At 58.2% G+C, this 24,513-nt stretch overlaps 1 protein-coding gene across 4 annotated transcripts in view; it reads left to right on the forward strand.

The window, feature by feature from the left end:
• The window catches only part of SLC44A2 (solute carrier family 44 member 2 (CTL2 blood group)), a 37,581-nt gene that overhangs the window by 8,400 nt on the left and 4,668 nt on the right, over nt 1-24,513 (forward strand). For 2 of the 4 annotated variants that reach the window (XM_058290495.1, XM_058290497.2), the window contains exons 1-17: nt 14,103-14,210; nt 14,752-14,800; nt 15,930-16,003; nt 16,121-16,205; nt 17,650-17,734; nt 17,905-18,018; nt 18,100-18,160; nt 19,313-19,436; nt 19,525-19,608; nt 19,694-19,806; nt 21,323-21,454; nt 21,532-21,631; nt 21,718-21,810; nt 21,951-22,035; nt 22,817-23,079; nt 23,163-23,257; nt 23,807-23,910. In XM_058290495.1, coding sequence (XP_058146478.1) covers nt 14,174-14,210; nt 14,752-14,800; nt 15,930-16,003; nt 16,121-16,205; nt 17,650-17,734; nt 17,905-18,018; nt 18,100-18,160; nt 19,313-19,436; nt 19,525-19,608; nt 19,694-19,806; nt 21,323-21,454; nt 21,532-21,631; nt 21,718-21,810; nt 21,951-22,035; nt 22,817-23,079; nt 23,163-23,257; nt 23,807-23,910 — 1,698 coding nt within the window. In that variant the 5' untranslated portion in view covers nt 14,103-14,173. Of the gene's footprint in view, nt 1-14,102; nt 14,211-14,751; nt 14,801-15,929; nt 16,004-16,120; nt 16,206-17,649; nt 17,735-17,904; nt 18,019-18,099; nt 18,161-19,312; nt 19,437-19,524; nt 19,609-19,693; nt 19,807-21,322; nt 21,455-21,531; nt 21,632-21,717; nt 21,811-21,950; nt 22,036-22,816; nt 23,080-23,162; nt 23,258-23,806; nt 23,911-24,513 lie in introns of those variants that run through there. The other 2 variants (XM_058290496.2, XM_058290498.2) reach the window with 1 other exon arrangement.

A 24,513-nucleotide genomic window follows, 5' to 3' on the forward strand; every position in this document is an offset into this window, starting at 1 on the left:
GGTGGCAAAACTCTCCCTGCAAGAGGCTCTCCCTCCCTGAGGCTGGAATATCCACCCTCTTCAAATGCTGGGGCAAACTCACCCCCTCCGTGCACGAGTGGGGTCCCTCTCTTGGCTGGAGGAGATGTCTTAATTCCAGACCTCAGCTTCCATGGTTTTCCTCTTGGAGCAGTTTTCCCTTCAGTCTCTTTCCGCCCTGTCCCTTATCGTCCAGGCTGACAGTGGTTTTGTTCATACAAGTCTCGCAAAAAGCTTACTGATTTAGCATGCAGGAAATGGGTCCAAGCCGCCAGACAGTAAGGCTTTCCTGGGTTACTGAATTTCCAATCCTGACTTACAATTTCCAAATTTAGTTAAGCCTTGACTTGGGCCACCGACCTCTGGGGGTTTGCTTTCCAGGAGCCTGGAATTTCCAGAATCAGTCTCTGGGTTGTTTTTTTTTTTTTTTTGTGCACAACAATTCAGTTCTCAGTTTATCTCTTTCCTCTTGCATTTTGCTATGAGATGCAGGGAGAAGCCAGGCTGCATGTTTCACATTTACTTTGGAAATCTCCTCAGCTAGATGTCCTGGGTCATCATGTTGGAATTCTGCCTTCCATCTAACACCAGAAGTAAATTCTGCCAAGTTCTCTGCCAAGTTTAAACAAGGGATTGCCTTTCCTCCAGTTTCCAATAATACCTTCATCATTTCCTTCTAAGGTCTCACCGGAAGAAACTTCAGCCTTCAAAGCACTCTAGGTCTTTTTAATCCAGCATCTCACAATTCCTCCAAAAAATACCCCTTGCCCATTTATAAAACCGTTCCATCATTTTTGGTAATTGCAAGCAGCACAACCCCACTCTCCTGGTACCAGTTTCTGTTTTCGTTTGCCAAAGGGTTGCCCATGCAGAGTGCCAGAAATGCATTGGCTTTTTTAACAGATATTTATTTGGGGTGAAAGCTCACAATTCCAGGGCCATGCAAGTGCAACTCAAGGCACGTGGAGGTGCTTTCTTACCCAAATCAGTTGCCAAGTGTTGAAGCAAGATGGCTGCCAATCTCTGTCTGGTCTCTCCTTCCCCTCCAGGCTGTGCCATCCCCCAGAGCTGAGCTGAGGGCAACCGGGCAGAGGGCTTGCCTCTTACCGGGTCTCTTCACTCAGTCTTGGCTTCTCCACTTTCTTCCCAAGTTTAGTTGCAAGCTCTCAGACAAAAGGCTCATCTCTCCCTGGGACCCCAGCTGCTTGAGCCTCCCCTTTCTGTCATGTGGCACCATCAAAAATGGCAGAGCTCTGTTTTCCAGTGTGTCTCCATTTTTTTATTGGACCCAGTAAGAAGGTAGAGACGAACCTGAGTCATAACCTCTCCGAGGAAGTCCACTTGAGAAAAAAGAAAGTCTCACACCCACAGGAGTGGACCAGCCCACAAACATAATCTTTCTCCTATTATGGATTCGTAAAATCATCTCAAACTGCCTTAGTCTTTCAACTCCATTTTATTTATTTGTTTGTTTATTTAATTTATTTATCTCCCCTCCCCTGCTCCAGTTGTCTGCTCTCTGTGTCCATTCACTGTGTGTTCTTCTGTGTCTGCTTGCGTTCTTGTCAGCGGCACTGGGAATTTATGTCTCTTTTGGTTGCGTCATCTTGCTGTGTCAGCTCTCCGTGTGTGCGGTGCCACTCCTGGGCGGGTTGAGCTTTTTTCTCATGGGGTGGCTCTCCTTGCGAGATGTAATCCTTGTGTGTGGGGCTCCCCTACGCGGGGGACACCCCTGCGTGACACGGCACTCCTTGCGCGCATCAGCATCGCGTGTGGGCCAGCTCCACTTGGGTCAGGAGCCCTGGGTTTGAACCCTGGACCTCCCATATGGTAGGCGGACGCTCTATCAGTTGAGCCAAATCTGCTTCCCTCCATTTTATTTAAAACATTTGAATGAACCTCATTGATTAATTGTCTCAAATCTTGTGTCTCAGCTGGGGCTTTGATATATTCCTTTGCTTGGGCCATATCTTCCATTTTCTTAGTAAAGCTTACAATTTTTTGCTGATGGCTGGGTGTCTGATTATGATTTTACTCTGATGCTCAGTTTCTCTCTTGGGTAGGAATTTAGTGCCGGGAGGTTGTGTATTACTGCCGTTCTTTGATTCTTGGTTCAACCTGATCTAGGTCTTCAGGATTGCCTTTGTTTAGTTGCTCAAATCCAGGCCATGGACCCACTAATGGGTTGCAGACCCACTCCAAGAGCCTTGGGGAAGGAGGTTGTAAAGGCTGGAAAACGCCTCTTATTTACTATTTTTTTTTTAGATTTTTATTTTATTTATTTATCCCCCCCTCATTTGCAGTTGCTGTCTGCTCTCTGTGTCCATTTGCTGTCTGCTCTCTGTGTCCGCTCGTCTTCTCCCCAGGAAGCACTGGGAACTGAACTTGGGACCTTCCATGTGGAAGAGAAGTGCCCGATCACCTGAGCCCCCTCAGCTCCCTCGTATGTTGTCTCTCCTTGTCTTTCCTCTTTGTGTCTCTTTTGTTGCATCACCTTGTTGCGTCAGCTCTCTGTGCCTGCCTGCCATGCCAGCTTGTCTTCTCCTGGAGGCACCAGGAACTGAACCTGGGACCTCCCATGTGATGGGCGGAAGCCCGATCACTTGAGCCACATCTGCCTTCCTCTTATTTACTTTTTATTTTTAAAGATTAAAAAAATTTTTTTTTTAATTTTTAAAATTATTTATTTCTCTCCCCTTCCCCGCCCCCCGTTGTCTGCTCTCTGTGTCCATTTGCTGTGTGTTCTTCTATGTCCGCTTGTATTCTTGTCAGCGGCATGGGAATCTGTGTCTTTTTGTTGCGTCATCTTGCTGCATCAGCTCTCCCTGTGTGTGGGACCACTCCTGGGCAGGCTGTGCTTTTTTTGCGTGGGGCGGCTCTCCTTCCAGGGCACACTCCTTGCACGTGGGGCCCTCCTATGTGGGAGACACCCCTGTGTGGCAGTGCCCTATGTGGCACGCCACTCCTTGTGCGCATCAGCACTGCGCGTGGGCCAGCTCACCACATGGGTCAGGAGGCCCTGGGTTTGAACCCTGGACCTCCCATGTGGTAGGCGGACGCTCTATCAGTTGAGCCAAATCCATTTCCCTTATTTACTTTTTTAAAATTCTCTTTTTATTAAAGTTAATAGATCACGTAGAACATTACATTTAAAAAAAAAGAGGTTCCCATATAACCCACTTCCCCCCCCCCATCATTTTTGTAAATTGTATTTTTTTGAAGATACGTACATCACAGAAAGTTACATTATAAAAAACATAAGAGGTACCCGTATACCCCCCACCCCCAACTCCTCCCACACCAACTTCTTGTGTTTACTTTTAATTTTCTCACATGCATTATCTTGGTCAGGCAGCAGATGGCACTCTTTGGCAGGCCTCTCAGTTCCAACCCTGATCAGATACTTTTCATTTATTTTTAAAAGCTACTTAGGTTACATAAACTGTTACAGAAAGCTGATCTGAGTTTGTTCACTGCAACATCTATTGCAACAATGTGACAGAGGGTCCTGCCCGGAGCCTCTTCAGAGCCTCTCAAATCTAAGGTTGTCAGAGGCTGTTCTCCGACCTGTGCTGGCATGCCTCTCCCTTTTCCTGGGTGGGATGTAATCCCGCTCCCCTCTGCGTCCTCAACAACCAGTCCCCGTCGGTAGGGAGGGAGATTGGGAGGGCCTGGTCTCTTTCGTCCCCTGCCAGCTGCCAGGGCCAACAAGGCATGGCCCCCCATGGCCTGGAGGGGCTCACGGAACCCACCAGCGCACACTGGTTGACCAAAAGCTGAATCAGCCTTAGGCTGTGTCCTCCTCTCTTTTCTGGGGATGTGGGTCCCTGTGGCCCCCTCTGCCCACAGCCTCTGGCCAGGGACCGGAGAATTCAAAGCCGTCTGCCTCAAGGTTGGGGGATAGGCATCCGCAGGGGCAGCTTATAGTTTTCCTGCTGAGATTCTTTCCTGTGCCCCTCTTTTCTTCTGGGTGGCATCCAGCCTTTCCCCGGTATCTTAAACCCTAGAACTTTTTTTTTTTTTCCAGACCATTTCTGCCTGTCCTCTAGCTATTTTTTTCTGGAGCAGGAGTGACTCCTCTGTCTCTAACCTGCCATTGTCCCTTGAAGAGTCGGTTAATTTTGTCAGTGAACTATAACTTACACACACACACACAAAGCACAGATTTTAGGTGTGCAGTTGACTGAGTTTTGTCAAATATTATAGAACAGGGGCCAGCAAGCTACAGTCTGTTTGGCAAGCAGAGCCAATGCGCAAAGATTTTATTATTATTTGTTTTTTTTTTACTGGGGGCTGGGGGCCAGCAAGCTATAGTCCGTTTGGCAAGCAGAGCCAATGTGCAAAGATTTTATTATTATTTGTTTTTTTTTACTGGGGGCTGGGGGCCAGCAAGCTATAGTCCGTTTGGCAAGCAGAGCCAATGTGCAAAGATTTTATTATTATTTGTTTTTTTTTTACTGGGGGCTGGGGGCCAGCAAGTTATAGTCCGTTTGGCAAGCAGAGCCAATGCGCTAAGATTTTATTTTTATATTTTTACTGGGGGCTGGGGATTGAACCCGGGACCTCGTGTGTGGGAAGCCGGCACTCAACCACTGAGCCACATTGGCTTCCCTGAGTTGGTGTTTTCATTTGTTTGCTGTTTGTTTTTGTTTTTTTCTGGGAGGCACTGGGAACCAAACCCAGGACCTCCCATGTGGGAAGCAGGCGCTCAAGTGCTTGAGCCACATCCGCTCCCAGCATGGTTTTTATATTTTTAAAAGGTTGTCAAGATAAGAAAAGAAGATGCACGATGGTCTATCTTGGAGGGCCAGGCAGCTCTGACTTCTACCACGCCGTGGGTTGGATTATGCCACGGGAATTTACTGGCTCACCTTTTTAGGCTAGAGGCCTGGCATTAGGATCTCGGCAAGGCAGAATAAAAAGGGGGCAGGAGGAATGGGTGTAGCTCGGTGGTTGAGCACCTGCTTTGCAAGTACAAGGTCCCAGGTTCAATCCCCGGTACCTTCCTTTAAAAAAAAAAAAGGTATCGGCCAGGCTTGCTTTCTCTGCAAAGTCTGCAAGGGTTGTGGAGCTTCTGCTGGGGATCCCCCAAATCCTCGGCTTGGGGGTCTGCCTCATTATCAGGCCACATCCTCTCCTTTCTTCTGTGCTTCAGTTGGGCTGGCTTCTGGCCTCTCCAGCCTCTGGCTTCCAGAATCTTCTTTTGATAAGGCCTCTGGGTAGGTAAGATTGCAGACCCACCCGCATTCCACTGGGCCACACCCAAACTGAAAATAGCATCTTCTAGAAAAGCCCGTTCACACTGGGCTCACAGTCGACGAGTCAGAACACTTCTCGGTCGGGAAGTCCAGCTCACTCTGCCGGAGTCTTATCCTAGGCTGCAGAGCCTGCGACTGTTCACCCCTGGCCCTTCTCAAAAGAAGTTTGCAAGCCCCGGCTAGATCCTTCTCACCCCCTAGGGTCCCCGTTAGCCTCTTCCCACTCAGTTCCCAAAGGGAGGGTTATTTTGAATTTGAAACGCTTTTGTAACGCAAGTAACATATTCTCTCTGCGGGGAGGAAGGAGAAAAGTCCTAAAAACGAACATAAGCCTCCAGCTTCGGGTTTGAGCCTTCTGGGCATCAGATGCCCCCTTCCCAGAGGTGGCTTACTGCCCCCACAGCTCCTCCCAGACTTTAGCCGATTCATTCCCAAGGGCACGGCGGCCTCCGCAGGTTTTTAAAGCTCCCCCGGCTGATTTCGTGAAAAATGGTCCTCTTCCCACAGTGGAATATTTTTGTAGCCGAGAAATGAGATGCAGCACGTCCCGTATGCTGCCGAGAAACAATGGCCAATTATAAGAGGCTGCAAAGGAGCAGAACTGGAAACTGGGTGTTTAAGAAAGCTGGGGCTGGGGCTAGAGAGCTACACGTGTGCTCGTTGGTGTGTCCTGCAGATCTCTCTGGAAGGAGGAAAGGGAAACAAAGCAGAGGAAGTTAGAGTGCAGGGCCAGGGGGCCCGGGGCAGTGACTTCTGCTTCTAAAGACTTGTTTCAGCAGAGTGGGTTTAACTCAGTGGTCGAGGCCTGTTTCGCTTCAATGAGGTCCTGGGTTCGATCCCTGGTATCTCCTAAAAAAAAGAGAAAGGAGAGAGAAACAAAGTCTTGTTTCAGTGGAGCGGGTGCAGCTTAGTGGTTGAGCACCCGCTTTACATGTATAAGGTCCAGGGTTCAATCCTCAATTATTTTTTTTTTTAAAGATTTATTTATTTCTCACCCCTCCCCCCCTCCCGCTCCAGTTGTCTGTTCTCTGTGCCTCTTTGCTGCGTCTTCTTTGTCTGCTTCTGTTGTCAGTGGCACAGGAATCTGTGTTTCTCCTTGTTGCGTCATCTTGTTGTGTCAGCTCTCCATGTGGGCGGCGCCATTCCTGGGCAGGCTGCACTTTCTTTCACACTGGGCGGCTCTCCTTACGGGGTGCACTCCTTGCGCGTGGGGCTCCCCTACGCGGGGGACACCCCTGCGTGGCAGGGCACTCCTTGCGCGCATCAGCACTGCGCATGGGCCAGCTCCACACGGGTCAAGGAGGCCCGGGGTTTGAACCCTGGACCTCCCATGTGGCAGGCGGACGCCATATCCATTGAGCCAAATCCACTTCGCTCAGTTGAAGTTTTTATCTTGCTAAGTGTACAGGCGACGATATAAACAGCTCCTTTCAACAAGCAGGGATTGAGCAGGTGAGGCGTGCTAGATTCAGGTCTAGGTGCTTTGTGCACCCAGAAGTGAGCAGAACAGACAAAAGGCTGACCGGCTGAGATCTACGCTGAATAAAATACTTAGAATATCGGATAAGGGCTCTGGAGCAAAACAGAGCAAGGAAGGGAGCAGGGAGTGACCCGGAGGGCTTGGAAGAAGGGGTTAAAATTGGAGATTGGGGGTCAGAGAAGGGCCTCCCAGGACGGGGCCCCGGAGGGGACAGGGAGGAGCTGCACAGAGCGTTCCAGGCAGAGGCAAAGCCTGTGCAAAGGTCCTGGGGTGGATCCGCCTTGTGTGTATGAGGTGCCTGCGTGGCTGGAGTGGAGTGAGTCGGGGAAGAGGGGAAGGAAGGAAGGCAGCGCGGTGACGGGGCAGCTCGTGGGGGGCCGCGTGGGCTGCAGGGAAGCCTCGGGCTCTTGTTCTAAAAGAGATGGGAGCCATGGGATGTTCTGAGCCGAGGAAGGACGCACCCTGACTCAGGGGTTCCCAGGCTCCCCCCGGCCTCCGTGGGGCACCCTGGCGGGTGCCAGGGAAGCAGAGCGGAGCTGCCTGCGCCTGGCGCGACACAGACGAACCCATCTGCCCCCGGGTGTGTTCGAGTCCCACCCGTCCTTCGCCTTGAGCTCTGCGAAAATTTCACTTCACTGAGCCTCGGTTTCTCCTTCCCCAAAATGGGGTTACTGAGCACCGAGGGGGGCGCACAGCCAACTCCCAGTTCACGGGTTTCGTTGAGTACTGAGTTCGAGAGCACGGTGCCCGGAGCTGGGTTCAAATCCCAGCCCCTCCTGCCCGAGAGACCTTGGGCCAAATCCCTTCAGCAGCTCCGTGCCTCAGTTTCTCCACTGCGCCCTCGGAGGACAAGAGGAGCTCCCGGGAGCCAGGCGTCCGGTTTGACGCTCTCATCTTTTTGCGCGTGACGTTGGCACGCGTGGCGTGGCTTCTGGCTTCCCCCGCGCGGCTGTTTTCCCCCAGCCCCTTAACGACTTGCCTGGCCGCGCCCCCCCCCCCCCCATGCCCGGTTCCCAGGCACCGGCTTCCGGGAAGGTCCGGCTGTGTCCTTGGGGCCCCGGCGGTGCCCGGAGGCTGCGGGGGCTGGGTGGCACGGGGTGTCCTGGCTGTCCCCTTATCTCCCGTGCCCGCCGGGTGGACCCGCCGTTGTGCCCGAGGACCCAGGGCCGCCTCCCCGCTTCCCAACCTGTTCTCAGCGCTCATCACCGAGTTCAAGGTCGGCCTCCCCCGGGCCTGGCTGAGAGCTGGGGTGGGGGCCGGGTCTGCTGGTGCTGAGTGGTCCGAACTGAAAAACGTCAGCCCTGGTGGGAGCCAGGGGCCCCAGACTACCCAAAGTGCTTTTTTTTTAAAAAAAAGATTTATTTATTTTATATTTATTCCATCCCCCTTTGTCTGCTTTCTGTGTCCACTCGCTGTGTGTTCTTCTGTGTCCGCTTGCATTCTTGTCAGCGGCACTGGGAATCTGTGTTTCTCCTTGTTGCGTCATCTTGCTACATCGGCTCTCCATGTGTGCGGTGCCATTCCTGGGCAGGCTGCACTTTCCTTCGCGCTGGGCGGCTCTCCTTTCGGGCACACTCCTTGCGCGTGGGGCTCCCCTACGCGGGGGACACCCCTGCATGGCAGGGCACTCCTTGCGCGCATCAGCACTGCGCATGGGCCAGCTCCACACGGGTCAAGGAGGCCTGGGGTTTGAACCCTGGACCTCCCATGTGGTAGGTGGACTCTCTATCCGTTGAGCCAGATCTGCTTCCCTAAGTGCTTTTGTTTTGTTCCTTTATTGTTCTCGTTTGCTAAGTGCTTTTTGAACACAGAGTCCCGACAACACTTAGGAGGAAAATGCGAGTATGAGCGTCCTGGTTTTCCCGACAGGGAAACCGGCAGCTGGGAGAGGGGCAGGGCATCTTCCAACGAGGCCCGGAGCGCTGCTGGGCCTGACTGCCTACCTCCGGGCTCTGGGCTCTGCTGGTACAATGAGGCTCCTGCTCAGCGCCTCAGTTTCCCCACCTGTCCTGCGGGGCAATAAAGGACACTGTTTCCTGCCCCCAGTGATTATGGGAAACAGCACCTGAAACAGATACTGGCTCAGATTCAGGTCCAGCCCCCGAGAATTTAAGGCCTGGAGATGGGGTGGGGGTGGGGGGGAATCTTTTCAGCTCTCGGGGCGCGTGTCGCCTCTCGCCACCGCCGGCCAGAGCTGCTGTGGGCGCCTGAGAGCAGCCGTAGACAAGCGGAAAATGAAAGAGCCGGCCTGTGTGCTGCCAGTAAAACTTTATTTATGGACACTGGCTTGTGGGTTTCAAGTCACGTTGCAACAGCGTCATCTACTTTCAATGCTTTTCTATCTCTTTTTTTAAATTATATTTTTAACTTATTTTTATTTATTTTTAAAGATTTATTATTTATTCCTCTCCCCTTCCACCCCTCGCCCCCGTTGTCTGCTCTCTGTGTCCATTCGCTGTGTGTTCTTCTGTGTCTGCTTGCATTATCTGGTGGCACTGGGAATCTGTGTCTCTTTGTTGCGTCATCTTGCTGCATCAGCTCTCCGTGTGTGCAGTGCCATTCCTGGACAGGCTGTGCTTTCTTTCGCGCTGCGCGGCTCTCCTTACGGGGCGCACTCCTTGCACGTGGGGCTCCCCTACGTGGGGGACACCCCTGCGTGGCAGGGCACTCCTTGCGCGCATCAGCACTGCGCATGGGCCAGCTCCACACGGGTCAGGAGGCCCGGGGTTTGAACCGCAGACCCTCCATATGGTAGGCGGACACTCTATCCGTTGAGCCACATCTGCTTCCCTATTTATTTTTAAAACACCCCTAGATCACACAAAATGTTACATTAAAAAATATAGGATTTTGTGTGAGCTATGTATCTTTAAAAAAAAAGATAATAAAAAAAATTTACAGGAGATTCCCATATGCCCCCACCTTCCCCCCATTGATGTTTTTCCATCGTTTAAAAATGTAAAGACCATTGACCTCGGTTCCTGGGCCAGAGGGAAACAGGCTGGATTTGGCCCACGGGCAGCACTTTGCCAACCCCTGGCCCAAACTGTTAAATTAAAATCTGGGGAAGTGGACTTGGCCCAGTGGTTAGGGCATCCGTCTACCACATGGGAGGTCCAGGGTTCAAACCCCGGGCCTCCTTGACCCGTGTGGAGCTGGCCCGCGTGCAGTGCTGATGTGCACAAGGAGTGCCCTGCCACGCAGGGGTGTCCCCCGCGTAGGGGAGCCCCACGCGCAAGGAGTGCACCCCATAAGGAGAGCCGCCCAGCGCGAAAGAAAGCGCAGCCTGCCCAGGAGTGGTGCTGCACACACAGAGAGCTGACACAGCAAGATGACGCAACAAGGAGAAACACAGATTCCCGGTGCCACTGATAAGGATAGAAGCGGACACAGAAGAGCACACAGCGAATGGACACAGAGCGCAGACAACGGGGGAGGCGGGGAGAAATAAATCTAAAAAAATTTTTAAAAATTAAAATCTGGTGCGAGACAGAATAATGCCCCTTCGCCCCACCCTCAAGGACCTCCGTTTGTGGCTGGGACCTGGGGACAATGCACATGGCCAAAGGGAGTGAGCAGACAGGATTTCAAATTCAAGGTGGGGTTCTCCTGGATTCCCGGGGTGGGGCCAGTGTAACCTTCTAAGTGAAAGAGGGAGACAGAAGAGTCAGAAAACGAGGTGAGGAAAGCGGAGGTGGGCCCGAGCCGTTGGGCACCCGCCTACCACACGGGAGGCCCTGGGTTCGGTTCCTGGTGCCTCCGAAAACAGACGGTGGGGGGCGGGGACGAATAAATAAAATAACGTTAAAAAAGAAAAGGCGCTGGGATGGCGGAGACAGACTTGGGAAGGATGGAATTTGCCGGCTTGGGAGAAGGGAGCCTCCAGCCAAGGAATGTCTGTGGCCCTGCCCGGGAAACAGATTCTCCTCTGGGGCATTTGTGCAAAGAAAACAACACTCACCGTGATTTTGGCCTGGGGAGGGCCCAGTGTGGACCTTTGACCGCTGGGACTGTGAGATGATAAACCTGGGCTGCGTGCAGCCACCGTTCCTACGTCTGCAGTTAGGACGCAGCGACTGAGGGACCCAGGCCCAGCTCCCCCGCGGCCGCCGGCCCAGGCGTTTTCCGTTCCGGGCCTCAGTTTCCCCATCTGTCGGTGCGGGCATCGTGATAGGCTCACCGCGTGGAATGAAGGGAGCCCCGCAGCCTCCCGGGAGAGGGGCATGGCCAAAGGTTGTACAACGCGGGGCGGGGGGCCTCGGCTGCCGGTTCTTTCGGCAGCGTCCTCGCCAAGGTGCGGCCAGCTCCCCCTCTCCCGGGGTTTGGGTCCCACGCTCTGTCACCAGTGCTCCCGCTGAAGCCAGCAGGTGCCAGGATCATTTCCTGAGAGCCCACAGCACCGGGTCCCCAGCCAACCCGCCGCCCGGGGCCCCTCTCCTTCGTGCCGTTGCACGGAGGCGACTCCGGTTCACAGATGTGGCCCCGGCCATGCTCCCGCTCAAACGCCGTCAGTGGCTCCCACTTACTCCGTTCCACCCGGAGTGCGGCAGCGGCCACGCGCCGCTGGCCGACTCCCTCTCCCTGGGCCTCAGTTTCCCCGGCGGTAAGGCGTGGCCTCTGCTGGGTGGGGACCCCTGAGTCGGGGTGGTCGAGGTGCTTCTCGGCTATTTTCCTAAGGTGCTCCCTCCCTGCTGGCAAAGCCTGCCAGTCCGGCTGGCGCAAGAAGCTTCCTGGCGCTCCCTTATCTCTCCTCTCACCGGTCTCACCTCCTATCAGAGAGTGGAAATAGTCTCCTGTGTTTCTCCCTCGTACTTGGAATTGTTTGGGGTTTTTATATATTTGCATGATTCATGTATGTGGAATTTATCTTGCTGGGGGGAGGGGAAGGGAATTAAGTTTATTTTCTTCCAAATGCACAGGCAGGGCTACTGACAGGTTCAGTCCTTTCCACTGGGAATTCCACTTTTATCCACGTATCCACACATTTATTTCTATTACATGCCCTTGGAAAACTCTCACTGCCTTTGTATATCTCATCTCAGTGGTAGCGAGACGCGCACCAGTGGCCTGTTGTGATTATTCACTCAACAAACGCTTAAAAGAGCCAGGAACTGTGCTGGCCGCAAGAGGCACAGCGGTGAGAAAAGACACCTGCACCCCCGCCCTTGTGCAGTGAGCGGTCAAAGGGGGGTAGACAATAAGCAAGAAGCTCGGGAGGTGACAAGAAACAGGGTGCTGGGCTAGAGAGGAAAGGGGCGCTGCCCTAGCGGGCGTGGCCGGGGAAAAGTGATGTTGTTGCAGGCAGAGAGCAGCACGTGCAAAGGCCCTGAGGCAGCATTTGTGCCCCTGTGCTGTTTGAGGCACAAGGAGGAGGCCAGGGCAAACGATATGGAGAGGACGGGAGGTTGGGGAGAGCAGGGACGGGACCCGACTCAAGTGCTCAGTGCCGCCCTCTGGTTGCCGTGGGAGGTGAGGTCGGGGAGCGGGGTGGCCGCGCCTCCAGACTGGGGGCGATGGGGCCGAGGAGGGGCGAGAAGCGGGTGGCCTCTGAAGGCGGAGTGAGCTGAAGAAAGAGGAGCCCCCCGATTTCTACCCAGAGATCCAGGGGCGCTCATCACCGAGTCGGGCAGATGGGAGGGTGAGTGAGAGGTGCCCGTGAGCCCCCAGGTGGGGTGCGGGGAGAGGGCTGTCACTAAGACGCGCAGGTTTGGGGGCAAGTCCCGGGTTGGGGACCGACGTTTGGAAGGTGGCTGTGCCCCCGAGGGGCCCCTGCGGCCCGGGTGCCCGGCTTGGACTGGGTGGGGTGGGACCAGCCGGCCGGGGCGGGGGTGGGCAGGGAGCCGGGGAGCCACAGGGCTGCGGGGGGGCCCTTCTGGCCACCCCAGGGCACGGCTTGGCGCCTCCGGCCTCGCCTGTTTGCTAAAGTCTGTGGCTTCAGGCGCGGCCGCGGCTCGAGGTCACTTGGGGGGAAGTGGCCCTTGTCTGGGGACAAGCTGGGTTAGTGACCAAGGCCCCACCTGGGGGAGTCCGGCTGGGGCAGGGGGGGGAGCTGCAATTATCGAGTGCCAACTGTATGCGGCCCCAGTGACTGTATAGGCCTGTGACAACTGTATACCCCTGCTGAGTGACCCTCCTGTTGATCGTACACCCCCACACCAGTTATGTGATGCCAACTGTGCAAGAGGCTGTACTTTAAAGTATACAGTTGTCCTTAAAGGGCTGCTGGGAGACGCAGGCACAGGAACAAGGGTGCATACAGTTGGCGTGGGGGTGAAAGGGCAGAGTGGGGGCACAGAATCGGCATGGGGATTACACCAGCAGATTGGCCCCGTGCCGCCTGCATACCCCATGCCCACTGTATACCTCCAGGTTGACTGTGCACTTCATGCCAGCTGTATACCCACGCACCTACTGTATACCACACGCTGACAATACAGTACCTCCCTTGCCAACTGTAAACCCCTACTGTATACGCCTCACAGCCCACGTGCGTCCTTTGAGGCTGGTTTCATGTGTTAGTCCCACTTCACAGGTGAGGAAACTGAGGCACGGTGCTGGCCCACGTGTCCTCTGGCTCAGACAGGGCAGAAGGAGGATTTGAACCCAGGGCCACTCCGTAGGATGTGGGCGTCACAAGAGCAGGGCCTGGGTCTCTTGATTGCACTGTATACCCCGTGCCCGGCCCAGACCCGGTAGCCAGTAGGCGCTCAATAAATCCTCACTCTACAACTTCGGGCTGGAGGATGGCGTGAGTCTGCAGGGAGGGCGAGCTCCGGTGTCCCTGGGGGGCCCTGCAGCCGTGGCCGGGGCCAGGCAGGGACAGGGCACGGGGGCTGCCAGCCCCCTTCCACCCATTTTCTCGGCGGGAGACAAGGATTTTTCTGTGGACGCCCAATGTTTACCTCTTGGCAGTGTATTGGGAAGAGAAAAAAAAAAAAGACCAAATTAAAACTCTGGGGTGAGACATCTGAGGCCCCGAGGTTCTAGTTTTGCAGGAGGTTGTCTCCAGGGGAGGCGGGGCTTGGGGCTGGGGACCACCTCCCTGTGCCTCAGTTTCCCTATCTGGAGACGGAGGGTCTTCTTTGCCCACCCCAGGGCTGCGCAGTGTTTTAGGGGGGTGTGGCCCAGTGGGTAGGGGCGATCCAGAGTCCTCGGGGGCCAAGCCCCAGAGTTGGGGGGCTGGTGGGGGGAAGCCGAGGGGCGGGACGGGCTAAATCAGGCCCGTGGGGTGAGTGGCGGGAGCAGCTGCCGCCCCGCCCTCCCCCCCTCCTCCTCCCCCCCCTCCTCCTCCCCCCTCCTCCCCCCCCTCCTCCCCCCCTCCTGGCCTGTCCGACCGGTTTGGGCCGCCCCGCCCAGCTCTTACCCGGGAGGAGCCGCCGCCAGTCGGTCTGTCCCTCCCTCGGTGGCGGGCGCCGCCATGGGGGGCCAGCGGCAGGATTACTATGGCAAGCACGGTAGGCGCCCCCCACCCCACCCCGGGGCCCTTCTCCTGGGGCCGGGGCTGAGCCCTGGGTGGGGGCTGCAGGGAGCACCCCGGAGGCGAGGCCAGAAGCGGGGGGCCGAGGTGCCCATCTCGGCCTGGAGGGGCGCCCCATCACCTGCCCGCACCCCCTGGCCCCAGTTCTGGCCTGGAGCTGCGCCTCACCTCCCTCCAACCCCCCCCCCCCCCAAGGGCTGCGAGGTCCCCCCAGGACTCCCGGGGCCGCCTTTCCCTTAGATCCCAACTGAACCCACTTCCCTGCCTCCCTCTTCGGCGGCCCCCCCACCCCCCCAGCGCCAGCGCACCCCCTTTTCCCAGCGGGTGGCTACAGGTGATCTTAGCAGCAGGGAACAATTCCCCCCCCCCCCCCGCCCGGCCTGCCCCGTGGGGGTGCCCTAGGCTGGAAATCTCTGCATCTTCCTCTTCCCCCGGCTACAGACACCCCCAGAGGCTGCTGGGGGAGTGGGGGGCCCCTCCCGACCCCCTCTTGATCCAGCTCTCTTGGCGGCTTTCAGGAAACCCACAGAAGTACGACCCGACTTTCAAAGGTCCCATTTACAACAGGTAAGGGCCCGGGGGCTCCTGGGGTGGGGGGGCGCTCCTGCTAACTGCCCCCCACTCCTGTTTCTCCACTCCTCCCCCGCTTCTCCAACAAACTGGTGATAAATATTTGCGATTTGCTGATGAGTGAACTCGTTTCCTTTGTATACCAATTTCCTTCCTATACAAAGAGTTCTTTCAAACGAGTTAAAAAAAAAAAAAAAAAGGCAAACGCCTGGGACAGATAATTTATAGACGAAGAAATACCGTAGACGATTTAAGGAAAAACGTCGGGCTCACTCAACAATCAAGGAAGCTGGTTTAAACAGCCGCAAACTATGATCGCAAAGATTAAAAAATATAGAGAGGGACACATTTTGCTTGTGAAACTCATTGGTCCCGTGCTTTTGGAGGGGATTTTGAAAGAGCCAGATATTTCTTGGATAGGCCTCCTGTGTTCAAAAAGTTAAAATTCTAGGAGAAAAATTCTTTCACGAATCTTGGCAGGCATGGGCAAAATGATGTGAAGTGGCTGCTTTTTAAAAAAATGGCAAAACCAACCGACAAACAGTCTGCCATAAGGACTAGTTAGATAAATTATAGTGCATCCTTAGATTGTAATAATATAGAGCTGTTAAAAGGTACAGGAGTCCTTTTATATAGTGACGTGGAGAGACCAAGAACAGTGAGTGTGTTATACTCATACTTGGGTTAACCGAAAAAAGACTTTTTGGGGAAAATATTTGTCCCTAATAAGTAACCCAAAGACCACACAAGAACTCATTGACAGATTACTTTTGGGGAAGGGTTGTAGAAGATTCTTTTCTTTATTGAATCCACTCTTGGATGGTTTTAATCTTTACCACGTTTGTGTTTACTCTTCTGATGATAAAAATAGCTTAAATCTTTAAAAATCTCAATACCCAGTGCTGGTGAAGATGTGGGGAAGTGGGCACTTGGCCTCAAAAGTGAGCTGAATATTGTTGCAGCCTCCCTGGAGGACCGTGTAGCATTAGGTATGAAAATTTAAGATGCATGTACCTTCTGGAACAGGATTTCCACCACCTGGGAACATGTATCCAAATAACACAGGGATGTGGGTAATGGTGTGTGGGCACAGGGGTCCCACCTGATGGCCCCCTCTGCTCCCCAGGGGCTGTACTGACATCATCTGCTGCGTGTTCCTCCTCCTGGCCATTGTGGGCTACGTGGCCGTGGGTATCATAGGTGAGTGGGAAGTGCAGGGCTGGGGGCTCCAGGGGAGAAGGGGGCAGCCACAGCCACTGGGTCACGGATGGGGCAGGTGCTGAGTGGCAGCCCCTCAGTTCCCCGCATCCTCTGCAGCCTGGACCCACGGGGACCCTCGAAAGGTGATCTACCCCACGGATAGCCGAGGCGAGTTCTGCGGGCAGAAGGGCACGAAAAACGCGTGAGTCTCGCTCCCTGGGGCTGGGCAGGCGTGGGTGGGAGGGCTTCATGGGCGCTGGGGAGGAGGGACTAGGTTTCCTCCATCCTTCCATCCACCCATCCATCCTTCCTTCTGTCCGTCCATCCATCCTTCCATCCATCATCCATCCTTCCTTCCATCCACCCATCCATCCATTCACCCATCATCCATCCATCCTCCCTTCCATCCATCCATCCATCCATCCTTCCTTCTGTCCATCCGTCCTTCCTTCCTTCCATCCATCCATCCGTCCTTCTGTCAGTCCATCCATCCACCCATCCTTCCTTTAATCCATCCTTCCTTCCATCCATCCATCCTTCCTTCCATCCATCCATCCTTCCTTCCATCCTTCCATCCATCCATCCACCCATCCATCCATCCATCCATTCATCCTTCCATCCATCCTTCCTTCCTTCCATCCATCCATGCATCTTCCTTCCTTCCTTCCTTCCTTCCTTCCTTCCTTCCTTCCTTCCTTCCTTCCTTCCTTCCATCCATCTTTCCATCCATCCATCCTTCCATCCATCCTTCCATCCATTCATCCTTCCATCCATCCATCCTTCCTTCCTTCCTTTCATCCATCTTTCCATCCATCCATCTTTCCATCCATCGATCCTTCCTTCCATCCATCCTTCCATCCATCCATCCTTCCTTCCATCCATCCTTCCATCCATCCATCCTTCCATCCATCCATCCTTCCTTCCTTCCTTCCATCCATCTTTCCATCCATCCATCCATCTTTCCATCCATCGATCCTTCCTTCCATCCATCCTTTCTTCCATCCATCCATCCTTCCTTCCATCCATCCTTCCATCCATCCATCCTTCCATCCATCCATGCACCTTCCTTCCTTCCTTCCTTCCTTCCTTCCTTCCTTCCTTCCTTCCTTCCTTCCTTCCTTCCTTCCTTCCTTCCTCCCTCCCTCCCTCCCTCCCTCCCTCCCTCCCTCCCTCCCTCCCTCCTTCCTTTCCTTCCTTCCATCCGTCCATCCACTAGTTATCCGTAAAGTCCAGTCAACAACTATTCATGACGTTTCCACGATGCCCAGCCTTGGGGAACCCGTGCACAAAGGGAAACATGTTAAGTGTCCTCGTTCTCCAGTGGCTCACATTTTAAGGGAGAGACGGAGAGGAGGCCAAGTCAGATCTGATGTGGGGCGGCGAGCACAGGGTGAGGTTACAGAGTGAGTTCAATCCCACTCCTCCGACTTCCGGGCTGTGTGACCTGGGCCGAGCGTCTCGACTTCTCTGGGCCTTGCTCGTCTTTCCACAACTCTCCAATGGGGTTAGACGAGCCACCACACACACACGGCTCAGAATAGCGCTTGGCTTTGGAGCCCTGCTGCTTCATTTTCATGAAGGTATTTTCGTAGGGTGCTGGAGAGCGGGTTCTGAGCGCTTCCATCCCTTTTACCCCCCAACTCCAGGGACAAGCCTTACCTGTTTTATTTCAACATCGTGAAGTGCGCCAGCCCCCTGGTCCTGTTGGAATTCCAGTGTCCCACCCCCCAGGTAACTGCCCCCTCCCCTCCCCCCTTACCTGTTCCCCATTCTGTCACCAGGACCCTTTCCCCCCACCCCAGGGGTGCTTCCTCTCTGCCTGGTGGACATGGGGCGACCCCGCTGGCCTGGGGGGGCCTGGCGGAGGGGGCGGGGTCCGCGCTGACCCCGCCTCTCCCCAGATCTGCGTGGAGAAATGCCCCGACCGCTACCTCACCTACCTGAACGCGCACAGCAGCTCGCAGGACTTTGCCTACTACAAGCAGTTCTGCGGGCCGGGGTTCCAGCCCAGCAAGGTGAGCGGGCGCCGCCCAGGTGCACAGGTGGGGGCGGGGCCCGGCCTGGCGGACCCCAGCCCCGTCCCTCTCTCCCCGCAGGGTGTGGCCGAGGTGCTCCGGGATGGCGACTGCCCCGCTGTCCTCATCCCCAGCACGCCCCGTGAGTCGGGGGGGGGGGGGGGTTCCGGGGGGCGGGACCTCGGGAGGGGAGGGGCCTCGGGAGGGGCGGGGCCTCGTGGAGAGGAGGGGCCTCAGGGAGAGGAGGGCCCAAAGGAGGGGGCGTGGTCTCGGAGAGGGGCGTGGCCTCAGAGGGGCGGGGCCCCGGGTGGGGCGGGGCCTCCGGGAGAGGACGGCCCCAGGGAGGGGCGTGGCCCCGGGTGGGGCGGGGCCTCGGGGAGAGAAGGGCCCCAGGGAGAGCTGTGGCCTTGGAGAGGGGCGTGGCCCCGGGTGGGGCGGGGCCTCCGGGAGAGGACGGGCCCCAGGGAGGGGCGTGGCCCCGGATGGGGCGGGGCCTCGGGGAGAGAAGGGCCCCAGGGAGAGCTGTGGCCTTGGAGAGGGGCGTGGCCCCGGGTGGGGCGGGGCCTCCGGGAGAGGACGGGTCCCAGGGAGGGGCGTGGCCCCGGGTGGGGCGGGGCCTCGGGGAGAGAAGGGCCCCAGGGAGAGCTGTGGCCTTGGAGAGGGGCGTGGCCCCGGGTGGGGCGGGGCCTCCGGGAGAGGACGGCCCCAGGGAGGGGCGTGGCCCCGGGTGGGGCGGGGCCTCGGGGAGAGAAGGGCCCCAGGGAGAGCTGTGGCCTTGGAGAGGGGCGTGGCCCCGGGTGGGGTGGGGCCTCCGGGAGAGGACGGCTCCAGGGAGGGGCGTGGCCCCGGGTGGGGTGGGGCCTCCGGGAGAAGATGGGCCCCAGGGAGGGGCGTGGCCCCGGGTGGGGCGGGGCCTCGGGGAGAGAAGGGCCCCAGGGAGAGCTGTGGCCTTGGAGAGGGGCGTGGCCCCAGGTGGGGCGGGGCCTCCGGGAGAGGACGGGCCCCAGGGAGGGGCGTGGCCCCGGGTGGGGCGGGGCCTCAGGGAGAGAAGGGCCCCAGGGAGAGCTGTGGCCTTGGAGAGGGGCGTGGCCCCGGGTGGGGCGGGGCCTCTGGGAGAGGAGGGCCCCAGGGAGGGGTGCAGCCTCGGACAGGGTGGGGCCTCATTGAGGGGCGTGGCCTGAGGGGGCGGAACCTAGGGAGGGGCCTCGGGTGGGGCATGGCCTCGGGGAGAGGAGGGCCCAGTGAGGGGCGTGGCCTCGGGAGGGGGCGGGGCCTGACGGTCCGTCCCGCGCAGTGGCCCGGCGATGCTTCCCCGCCATCCATGCCCGCAAGGGGGTCCTCATGGTGGGCAACGAGACCACCTACGAGGACGGCCACGGCCACCGGAAGAACATCACGGAGCTGGTGGAAGGCGCCAAGTGAGGCCCGCGGCCGGCGGGCTTTGGGGGTGGGGGGTGGCCCGGTCCCGCCCGGGGGGCTCTGACCTGAGCCCTGCCCTGCCCCCAGGATGGCTAACGGGGTGCTGGAGGCGCGGCAGCTGGCCATGCGGGTGTTTGAAGATTACACCGTGTCCTGGTACTGGATTGTCATGTAAGTGGGGAGGGCCGGGGGGGGGTCCTCAGGGGGCGCCCGGGGCCTGGCGGGAGCCCGGACCCACAGCCTTGTCGTCCCTCAGCGGCCTGGTCATCGCCATGGCAGTGAGCCTCCTCTTCATCGTCCTGCTGCGCTTCCTGGCCGGGATTATGGTCTGGGTGATGATCGTCCTGGTCATTCTGGTGCTGGGCTACGGTGAGTGTCCCCCGGCCCCGCTCCTGCCCGGGGGCTGCCCCTACCCTTTAACCTCCAGCCGCCCTGGACAGCTGTGCCCTCAGTCCTCCGGCGCCTTTTACTTGGTGTCTTGGCGAAGACGGGCGTCTCGGCCAAGAGCAGACACCAGGAAGCAACCCCAGCACCCATCCAGAGGGGAGCGGGTCGAGTCAGCCGGGAAGCAACCTCAGTGCCCATCCAAAGGGGAGCAGGTCGAGTCGGCTGGGAAGCAACCTCAGTGCCCATCCAGAGGGGAGCGGGTTGAGTCAGCCGGGAAGCAACCCCAGTGCCCATCCAAAGGGGAGCAGGCTGAGTTGGCCGGGAAGCAACCCCAGTGCCCATCCACATGGGAGCGGGTCGAGTCAGCTGGGAAGCAACCTCAGTGCCCATCCAAAGGGGAGTGGGTCGAGTCAGCCAGGAAGCAACCTCAGTGCCCATCCAGAGGGGAGCAGGTCGAGTAGGCCAGGAAGCAACCTCAGTGCCCATCCAGAGGGGAGCGGACTGAGTCATCCAGGAAGCAACCTCAATGCCCATCCAGAGGAGAGCGGGCTGAGTCATCCAGGAAGCAACCCCAGCACCCATCCAGAAGGGAGTGGGTTGAGTCGGCCGGGAAGCAACCTCAGTGCCCATCCAGAGGGGAACAGATCGAGTCAACCAAGAAGCAACCTCAGTGCCCATCCAGAGGGGAGCGGGTTGAGTCAGCCAGGAAGCAACCTCAGTGCCCATCCAGAGGGGAGCAGGCTGAGTTGGCCGGGAAGCAACCTCAGTGCCCATCCAGAGGGGAGCTAGTCAAGTCAGCTGGGAAGCAACCTCAGTGCCCATACAGAGGGGAGCGGGTCGAGTCAGCCCTGGTGAGGCCTGCTGTGGGGCTCTCCATAGCCTTCCTAACCCGGGTGGGATTTGTATATTAGCCACAGCAAAAACCACTCCCCAGCGGGCTGCCGAAACAGCGGGTACGGAGGCCCACTCTGGCCCCAGAAGAGCTGGGGGTTCAAACTGATGGCTCAGCCTCATCCTCGCCCCATGACGTGGGGCAAGCGAGTCCACCCTCCCGGTGCCTCAGTTTCTATCTATAAAATGGACATAATTAGTATTTACTGGTTGGGAGGCTCAGCGAGCATGAGGCAGTGGGTGGTTAAGAGAGCGGGAGCTCCCCGGTTTGCTCAGGCTGGTAGAATTCAGAGGTGATGCTCAAAAAAAGTCTTTTTCCTTTAACTGCTCTTTGTGGTTTTCTTCGAGCAGGGGAATGCTGAGAAACCCTACTGCTCCCCGTTATATTCCGTTTTTCCTTTCTCCCTCCCACTTGGTGTCCCAGAGCCATTTTCTAAGCCCCGGTGAGGCACCCAGCCATGAGAAGAGACCAAGCTAGGCAGTGGGGGAAGGACAAGTGCAAAGGGCCTGAGGCGGAGGCAGCCGTGCTCAGCCTGGGCTTGCTTCCGTCCCGTGGGAGTGGCCATGGCTGCTTCCACGAGGCTGAGGAAGGCCTCCCCGCGTGCAGGAATATTTCACTGCTACATGGAGTACGCGCGCCTGCGCGGCGAGGCCGGCTCCGACATCTCGCTGGTGGACCTTGGCTTCCAGACGGACCTCCGCGTGTACCTGCACTTGCGGCAGACCTGGATGGCCTTCAGTGAGTGGTCCCCGGGGGCCCGGGAGGGGGCAAGGGGCCCGGGGAGGGTGAGCTCAGCCCTCCGCCGCCCCCTGCAGTGATCATCCTCAGCATCCTCGAGGTGGTCATTATCTTGCTGCTCATCTTTCTCCGGAAGAGGATTCTCATCGCCATCGCGCTCATCAAGGAGGCCAGCAGGTGTGGGGGCCGGGGTGCGGGGGCTGGCCGGGCCCCGCTCCGGGGGCTGCTGTGGCCCTGACACCCCCCCCCCGGTCCCTCCCCAGGGCCGTGGGCTACGTCATGTGCTCCCTGCTGTACCCGCTCGTCACGTTCTTCCTACTGTGCCTCTGCATCGCCTACTGGGCCAGCACCGCCGTGTATCCACCGGCACGTGGGTCCCCGTCCTTCACCCCGGGGTTTGCCCCACGGCCGGGGGCAGGGCGGGAACCTGGCACACGCGCCCCTGAGCCCCCCGCCCCCACGCTCCCCGCCCCTGGGTTCCTTAACGAGCCTCCAGGTTCCTGTCCACTTCCAACGAAGCCATCTACAAGATCTTCAATGACACGGCCTGCCCGGTGGCCGGAAAGACCTGCAATCCTGAGGTGGGGTGGCCCTGGAGCAGGGGTGGCCATCCCCGGGTGGTCGCCGGGTGATTTCAAAACCTCTCATTCCCCCCCTGGGGGCGCATTTGACGCACATTTGGCATCTACCGTATGCCCTGTGCTAGGTGTGGGGCACAGATGGGAGGCCACCCCTTCCCTGGCCCCCCGCCCACTTCTCATGGCCATAGCCTCTTTTCTTTTCCTTGTAAAAATATCTTTTCTTTTCTTTTTTCTTTTTCTTTTTCTCTTCTCTTTTCTATTGTTTTCTTCTCTTTTCTATTCTTTTCCTTTCTCTTCATTTATTTCCTTTTTCATTTCACTTTTCGTTTCCTTTCCTTTCATTTTTTCCTTCTCTCATTTCATTTATTTCCCGTCCCTTGACACCACAGCAGGTCCCCCACCCCGGATGCTGAACCCCCATCCCTTTCCCCCTCGCCTTCAGTTCTTTGCTGATAGCCCGGCCGTGCTTCTAGAAGCCCCGCCTCGCCTTTTACAAGCCCCTCTCCAGGGCGCGGCGGGTCCTTGTGCCGACCCCGTGGTCCTCAGACTGACCTGTGCCCCCAAGACCGCTCCTCTGTGCCTCATCCCCAGGAGTGGTGGCCCTGCCTCAGGGACCCCCCGGGACCTGTGGGATTCCTAGTCGCGGCTTCTAGAGCCCCTTGCACCAGCCCCTCTCCCGAACCCCCAATTGCCTGACCTAACCCCCTCCCCCCGACTCCTGTCCTCGCCCGTGACCCACCCACCCGTGTCCTGACCCGGCTCTGCGCTGTCCTTCCCCCAGACCTTCGCCACCTCCAACGAGTCCCGCCTGTGCCCGGGCGCCCACTGCCAGTTTGCCTTCTACGGCGGCGAGTCGGGCTACCACCGGGCGCTGCTGGGCCTGCAGATCTTCAACGTCTTCATGTTTTTCTGGCTGGCCAATTTCGTGCTGGCGCTGGGCCAGGTGACGCTGGCCGGCGCCTTCGCCTCCTACTACTGGGCCATGCGCAAGCCGGACGACATGCCCGCCTTCCCGCTCTTCTCCGCCTTCGGCCGGGCACTGCGGTGAGACCCGGGGGGCTCGGGGCGCGGGGCCGGGGCTCCAGGAGGCCCTGCGGGGCCGCTGACCCCGCGCCCTCCGCCCGCAGGTACCACACGGGCTCGCTGGCCTTCGGCGCCCTCATCCTCGCCATCGTCCAGGTCATCCGCGTGCTGCTCGAGTACCTGGACCAGCGCCTGAAAGGTGTGGCCCGCCCGCGCGCTGCCATTGGCTCCTGCTGGGGGGGGGCGCGGCCGAAGGGCTGGCTGGGATTGGCTCTCGCTGGGAGAGGAGGTGTGGCCAAGGCGGCGGCCCCGCCTCCGCGGGGGAGGCTTGGCTCATTGGTTCCTGTAATGGAGGCGGGGCTGGGAGAGCCTATCAGAATCCTTACGCCTCAGAGGGTGGGGCCGTGAAGCCTGAGCCGCTATTGGTTGTGTGCCCCTAGGGGCGTGGCTGAGGCTTTTTATTTTTTTCAAGCGAGAGGCGGGGCTGTGGGGCTGGGCTGGGCAGGAGGCTCCGGAGGCGGGGCTAGAGGAGCAGAGCACATTGTGATTGGTTCCTGTCTTGGAGGCGGGGCTCATGGGCCTCATTCATTCCTACTTGGGCTTGAGGCCAGATCTCTTCCTCCGGGGGGGTCGTGGCTCGAGCTCCCCGCCTCTCTGGGAGGGGGTGGCTTTGGGAGGCCTGGACTCTCGGCCGCCTGGGGGGGGGTCTCCCCTCAACCGCTGCCCCCATCCCACCCTCCTTCCCCAGCTGCCGACAACAAGTTTGCCAAGTTCCTCCTGGCCTGCCTGAAATGCTGCTTCTGGTGCCTGGAGAAATTCATCAAATTCCTCAACAGGAATGCCTACATCATGGTGGGTGGGCCTGGGACCCCCCCAGCCCCGGCCCCAGCGCCCCCCCCCAGCCCACAGGCTGATCTCCCCCCTCCCCAGCGCCCCCTCCCCAGCCCGCAGGCCTGCTCTCCCTCCCCCCTCCCCAGTGCCCCCTCCCCAGCCCGCAGGCCTGATCTCCCCCCTCCCCTCGCCCCCTCCCTAGCCCGCAGGCCTGATCTCCCCCCTCCCCACCGCCTCCTCCCCAGCCCGCAGGCCTGATCTCCCCCCTCCCCAGCGCCCCCTCCCCAGCCCGCAGGCCTGATCTCCCCCCTCTCCAGCACCCCCTCCCCAGCCTGCAGGCCTGATCTCCCCCCTCCCCAGCCCGCAGGCCCGATCTTCCCCCTCCCCAGCGCCCCCTCCCCAGCCCGCAGGCCCGATCTGCCCCCTCCCCATTGCCCCCTCCCCAGCCCGCAGGCCTGATCTCCCCCCTCCCCAGCGCCCCCTCCCCAGCCCGCAGGCCTGATCTCCCCCTCCCCAGCGCCCCCTCCGCAGCCCGCAGGCCTGCTCTCCCTCCCCCCTCCCCAGTGCCCCCTCCCCAGCCCGCAGGCCTGATCTCCCCCCTCCCCTCGCCCCCTCCCTAGCCCG

Source organism: Dasypus novemcinctus, chromosome 30, assembly GCF_030445035.2.
Source record: "Dasypus novemcinctus isolate mDasNov1 chromosome 30, mDasNov1.1.hap2, whole genome shotgun sequence".
In the NCBI taxonomy this organism is placed as follows: domain Eukaryota; kingdom Metazoa; phylum Chordata; class Mammalia; order Cingulata; family Dasypodidae; genus Dasypus; species Dasypus novemcinctus.